The sequence below is a fragment of the Salvelinus sp. IW2-2015 genome, linkage group LG2 (genome assembly GCF_002910315.2).
Source record: "Salvelinus sp. IW2-2015 linkage group LG2, ASM291031v2, whole genome shotgun sequence".
Classification (NCBI taxonomy): domain Eukaryota; kingdom Metazoa; phylum Chordata; class Actinopteri; order Salmoniformes; family Salmonidae; genus Salvelinus; species Salvelinus sp. IW2-2015.
The window spans coordinates 39,000,097-39,006,352 of NC_036839.1; the positions used below are offsets into that span (position 1 = coordinate 39,000,097).

The 6,256-nt window shown below is 40.9% G+C and overlaps 1 protein-coding gene across 1 annotated transcript in view; it reads right to left on the reverse strand.

Annotated features, from left to right (window-relative positions):
* Positions 1-5,258, reverse strand: part of LOC111971786 (phospholipid-transporting ATPase IH) — a 64,947-nt gene extending 59,689 nt beyond the window's left edge. Inside the window, exon 1 of the mRNA XM_023998601.1 lies at positions 4,724-5,258. Within this exon, the coding sequence (XP_023854369.1) occupies positions 4,724-4,762 (39 nt within the window). The 5' untranslated portion in view covers positions 4,763-5,258. The remainder of the gene's footprint in view (positions 1-4,723) is intronic.
* Positions 5,259-6,256: the final 998 nt, after the last annotated feature.

A 6,256-nucleotide genomic window follows, 5' to 3' on the forward strand; every position in this document is an offset into this window, starting at 1 on the left:
CACCGTCAAGCATCCATTCCCATCACCGTCAAGCATCCATTCCCATCACCGTCAAGCATCCATTCCCACCACCGTCAAGCATCCATTCCCATCACCGTCAAGCATCCATTCCCACCACCGGCTCAGTTGAAACCCTAAACCAGTTATATAAGGTTGGAACCGTAGGGGGTCGTTTAACAGAAAAGAACAAGAAGACGCTATAGTTGAGACGGCTGTTCTGGAAATAGACATAATTAGCAATACATTCTCTTACTGTTTTCCTTCTTTAGTAGTCTGGAGGGAGAGGTGCATGAACGTACACACACGCAGAGAATTTTCACTCATACCTCATGTTATCTCAGGTATTCACAGGACAGAGTTAGGGTGCCAGCATGTAAAAAAAAAAAAAATGTGCATCAGTGGCGTGTTTTCATGGATGCTAAGGGAAGCCAGGTTTCCCCCCAAAAAAATTGACCAAGAAAAATATAAAAAATACAATTATTTAACTTTCGTCTCTGTGTTTTATCATTTTCCTTAAATTCGCAAGAGGCTGAATGTATCTCACAGGAGAAAACATCCAAGCGAGCGAAAGAGCGCCCCTCTGTCTCTCTACTTGTACGCCATATATCTGATGCCGTCTGGTCCAAACGAGCATGACATTGTTCCCGCCGGTAGCATTGAAGGTAAGGGAAGCCAGCGAGCATTTGGCCTCCCTTAATAAAAAGTTTTTTTTTTTAAATGGGCCAATCAGCGTTGAACTAAACTGAGCGAGCCTAACTGTGAATGGTCCTGATGCACCAAAAAATAAGTGTCAAGGGAAGCCAGCTTGGATTTGGAGTGACTCCTATCAAACTCATTGAGAACATACGTCATTGACAGAAAAACTTGAATTGTTGCATCTTGTTGTGTTGTTGTCCTCCGGTGGCCAGCTAGCCAAAATTGTCCCTTTCCTATATTAGACATGGATTGAGTTAGGGATTTGGACTTGTGGTTTCACTTAAATTCTCTGTAATGGCCAATGATTATAACAGCGTTTCTGATCCAACCATTAATTCATACATTGTTGTGCCCCTGGCCTGAGAGGATGGAAGTTCAATATGTAGCTAGATGTAGAAGGCTAATGTTAACTAGCTAACGTCGCCCATGAATGGAAGTTAGACTAGCAAGCATTTTAGCCAGGTAGCCTAAGGCAACAAAAATAAAAGTGTGTACTGTATGACACAAACGCGTGCGCACACACACACAGAAATCACAACCATGGACAGCCACATACTTAGCTTACGTTGATTGAACTAAATTGTTTTTGGTGTCTTTTAGTTGTCACTGTATTAGGCTAAGCAGAGTTGGTATGATGATGTTGAAATGGTGCTGGAATAGTGGAGGCAGCTCCTGTTTTCTTTGTAACTTGTGGTAACTCTCTGTGGTTCTAAATYGATAGTTGTTTAGTGGTCCGAAAATATTAACTTGCTTGACCATGCTGTAGGTCATGTAACTGTCTGTTACTGTACATGCAATATGCTTTGTAGACTTCAGTGGACAGAGGTTGCTATCTTATTTTGTGATTTAACAAAGGTGTGTTGAATTTATTCTGTGTCTTCTTATTGTCTCTGCCGTTAGGCCTTTTATATCCTGGTCACAAGGCACATTAGGTAGCGTCGGTAAATATCAAAGGAAACTGGAAAGTGGACAGTAAAGAATAGCTGGTGGGGAAAAAGGATGGATTTTAGGGATTTTTTGCATATGTGTTGCTCTCCACGTTCTGGAGGACCGAGTTTTGAAATCAGTGGAATTCGAGTATGATAACTAAGGAGATGGAGAAAACACCTGTCTCTGGATTACATCTTCGAACTAAGGGCAACCATGGCATCCGACTGAAGACGCATCCATCCATGAATTATGTATACGGGTAAGATAGTCCTGCTAGCTACATTTTCAGATATTACACGTTTCTAATTTTGACAGAAAGAGACATTTACTTTGCTAGCTATAGTCCAATGTTAGCTAGCTAACATTGAACCTGGTTGGTTAGCTACCTGCAGATTCATGAAGGGTAGTAACATCATGAGTTGGGATTATGGTTCATTGTTTACCTAGCTAGCTAGCTACAAGTCTTAACAAAAGACTCCACTATGCAAGTAACCATTTCGGGTGCGCTCGTAAATTCAATCTGGCCATCTACTCAGATTTCAGAGCACTCTCGTCTGAGTGTGCCAGAGCTCAGAATAACTGATGAATTTATGAACGCTGAACAACTGTTGAATATGGCTGGTGTCAGTAAACGTCGGCAAMAAAGTGTAATTCAATTGTTGCCAGCAGCAAAGTTTCAGTCACCAACGCTCTGTATAACATGAAAACAGCCTAACCAGCTCTGCTAGGGTGAGTAAAATGGTCAGAGTGGGGTGTTCTCTCATTATGTGTCTGAAAGTAGCTAGCAAGCTTGCCAACGTTAGCCAGTTAGCTTGGGTGCTTGACTGCCGTTGTGAGGTCAGAACGTTCGAAACAACCCTACTCATCGGCCAGAGAGTCCGGTATGCGCTCTGAACAGTCCGAGAGTGACACGTTTTGAATTTACGATCGGACAATCTGACAGCACAGTTGAAGTCACCAAAGCTCTGGATAACATAACAGCCTAACCAGTTCTGCTAGTGGGAGTAATGTTCAGTGAGCTGTTCTGTCATTTGTGTCAAGCACACAAGCTGTTAGGACAGAACTCTCGGATCAACTCTTAAGGAGATGGGTNAAAGTGTAATTCAATTGTTGCCAGCAGCAAAGTTTCAGTCACCAACGCTCTGTATAACATGAAAACAGCCTAACCAGCTCTGCTAGGGTGAGTAAAATGGTCAGAGTGGGGTGTTCTCTCATTATGTGTCTGAAAGTAGCTAGCAAGCTTGCCAACGTTAGCCAGTTAGCTTGGGTGCTTGACTGCCGTTGTGAGGTCAGAACGTTCGAAACAACCCTACTCATCGGCCAGAGAGTCCGGTATGCGCTCTGAACAGTCCGAGAGTGACACGTTTTGAATTTACGATCGGACAATCTGACAGCACAGTTGAAGTCACCAAAGCTCTGGATAACATAACAGCCTAACCAGTTCTGCTAGTGGGAGTAATGTTCAGTGAGCTGTTCTGTCATTTGTGTCAAGCACACAAGCTGTTAGGACAGAACTCTCGGATCAACTCTTAAGGAGATGGGTGGGGCTAAAGCTTAATTAAGAGGGTGTGAACGATGCTGAATRGGTGTAGACAAAGAAGGGCTCTCCAGTAGTAGTACCAAAACATTCTATGGCCATTTTCTCAAAAGTGAGTTTACAAGTTTATTAACTTTCAAAGCAAAATTACTTTGTCATTGTTCCTCAACTGTAGTGTATGATGCACTATTTTGTAGCCCTGAGTCTCTACTTTTATCCAATGTAAAAAACACACTTTCAAATTTTGCTACATAAGACCGAATTGAGCCGGTCGGTCACATATGGGTTGTATTAACAATGGTGTTTGTTCTTCACTGGTTGGCTTTTTCTTGTGGCAACAGGTCACAAATCTTGCTGATGTGATTGCACACTGTGGTATTTCACCCAGTAGATATAGGAGTTTATCAAAATTGGATTTGTTTTAGAATTCTTTGTGGATCTGTGTAATCTGAGGGAAATATGTGTCTCTAATATGGTCATAAATTGGGCAGGAGGTTAGGAAGTGCAGCTCAATTTCCACCTCATTTTGTGGGCAGTGTGCACATAGCCGGTTTTCTTTTGAGAGCCATGTCTGCCTACAGTGGCCTCTCTCAATAGCAAGGCTATGCTCACTGAGTCTGTACATAGCTTTCATTCATTTTGGGTCATTCACAAAATTCAGGTATTCTGCCACTGTGTACTCTCTGTTTAGGGCCAAATAGCATTCCAGTTTGCTCTGTTTTTCGTTAAATTCCTTCTAATGTGTCAAGTAATCTCTCTCTCTAGAAAGGCAGTTACCCCCATTGTTCCCCGTGCACCGATGAAGTGGATGTGGATTAAGGCAGCCTCCCCCACCTCTCTGATTCAGAAGTGGTGGGTTAAATGCTGAAGACGCATTTCAGTTGAATGCATTCAGTTGGCCTCTTTATTTCGGTATCTATCTTTTTCTCTCGCCCTTTTAGTTGGTCTCTTTGGTAACACTTACTAATAACTGTCAATCATAAGCCATTAGAAATACTTTTACCCTCTTTACCATACCATGTTCACTGTGTGTGTGTGTGTGTGTGTGTGTGTGTGTGTGTGTGTGTGTGTGTGTGTAATGACTTGCAGCGTTTCTTTCTTGCCCTGCACCAACACACCTGATTGAAAATAATGTGCCGTTTGATTAGACAGTTAGATGTGTTGTTGCTGGCCTCTGGGAATGAAAGAACAAGAACCTATAAAGCATGTTCTTCAAAAGCACAATAAACGAACCAGCCAAGTTTATCTGTATTCATATTCCACACACTCTTCCAATGCATCCGTCTGGACCTTTCTGGCACATTCGACATTCAGCTCGAAAACGGTTACCGGATGACATGTTACGGTTACCGGAGCCTGGACTGCCGTTTAGCTGTGACAAACCTTTGATCACATGTTTGTCATCAAACATTAACAAACCGCCGACAAAACCCACGTACGTCCCTGTTTCTACAAGTCAACATTGTTACATTGTAACTAATATTTAACAGAATGCCAGTTTCAGATAATGTTACTGGAATGCAACGCAAACATACTGGCGTTTATCGATCCGCTACTTACGTATCTACTGATGAGATTCCGTAGTACGCTAAAATCCATCCTTTTGACAGCTCCCCACCAGCTATTCTTTACTGTCCACTTTCCAGTTTCCTTGGATATTTACCGACGCTACCTAATGTTCATCTCTCCTCCAGCATACATCGTTCACAAGCACTGTCTCTCCATCTATATGAGCGTGAGAAAGCAGTGGTCTTTCAGTCGGATGTTCTGATTTCCATGTCATCCTTTCATGTTTGCGCTTTGGACAGCCATGCAGCTGTTAAATGTGACTGTACTGCTATCCTTGATTCATAGTTTCCAGAATGTCCCTTTTCACAGCGAATAAACGTTTGCAAAACGGATCATTGCAAGGGCTTTCGAACAGCTTATTTTCACCTCTTCCATTGGTTGTTTGTTCCAAGAGTGCGTTTATCTTCTTGTCCTTCTAGAAATCTTCTCCTTTCACATCAGTCTTTCCAACCAGTCCCGCTGCCTTTTCGATCTGTTATGTTTCTTCCATCTGGAGGGAGAAAATGCGAAATGTTCATTGCTTCCATACGTCAGARTGCTATGCTGCGCCTGCGTATTGAAATTGTTCTCGCCATGCACAGCCTGGTAACATAGACTAGACGTAACATAGTAAATGTAAATCCTAGACTCTCAAATTAGTATGATATGTTACGTTTGGTATGGGTACATAAGACAGAAGGTTACTTAAAGCAAAAACGAAAGGACGGTGGTTGGTTGGGGGGTTCATCAATGACAATTTTACGTAATTAGCAACTTTGCTACTACTTATTACTTTTTAATAAGTAGTAGCAGAATTTGTTTTTAACTGACTTGCCTAGTAAAATTAAGTTTAAATAAAATAAAAACATAAAAAAGTTTATGAAATAAAGGAAATACTGTAAGCTTGTTCACTCAAGTTCCCTATATATAATATTAGGTTTTGGTTGAAGATCTGATAACAGTCAGTATCAAAAATATGCAAAAGTAGAGAAAATTAGAAAGGGGGCAAATACTTTCTCATGGCACTGTATATATAGTTTTACGTTTAAAGGTTTAATATCGCCTGCACAAGTACAGTGTAATTACTTTTTTGAAACTCAAAACTCAACAATGCAATAATCAATAACAATGTAATACTAGAAAAAAACACTAGGAATAAAAATAATATGAAGAACACGATAAGTAAGTAAGTAAGTACTATTACAGTTGAAATCTGAAGTTTACATACACCTTAGCCAAATACATTTAAACTCAGTTTTTCACAATTCCTGACATTTAACCCAAGTAAAAATTCCCTGTCTTAGGTCAGTTAGGATCACCACTTTATTTTAAGAATGTGAAATGGCAGAATAATAGTAGAGAGAATGATTTATTTCAGCTTTGATTTCTTTCATCACATTCCCAGTGGGTCAGAAGTTTACATACACTCAATTAGTATTTAGTAGCATTGCCTTTAAATTGTTTAACTTGGATCAAACATTTCTGTTAGCCTTGCACAAGCTTCCCACAATAAGTTGGGTGAATTTTGGCCCATTCCTCCAAACA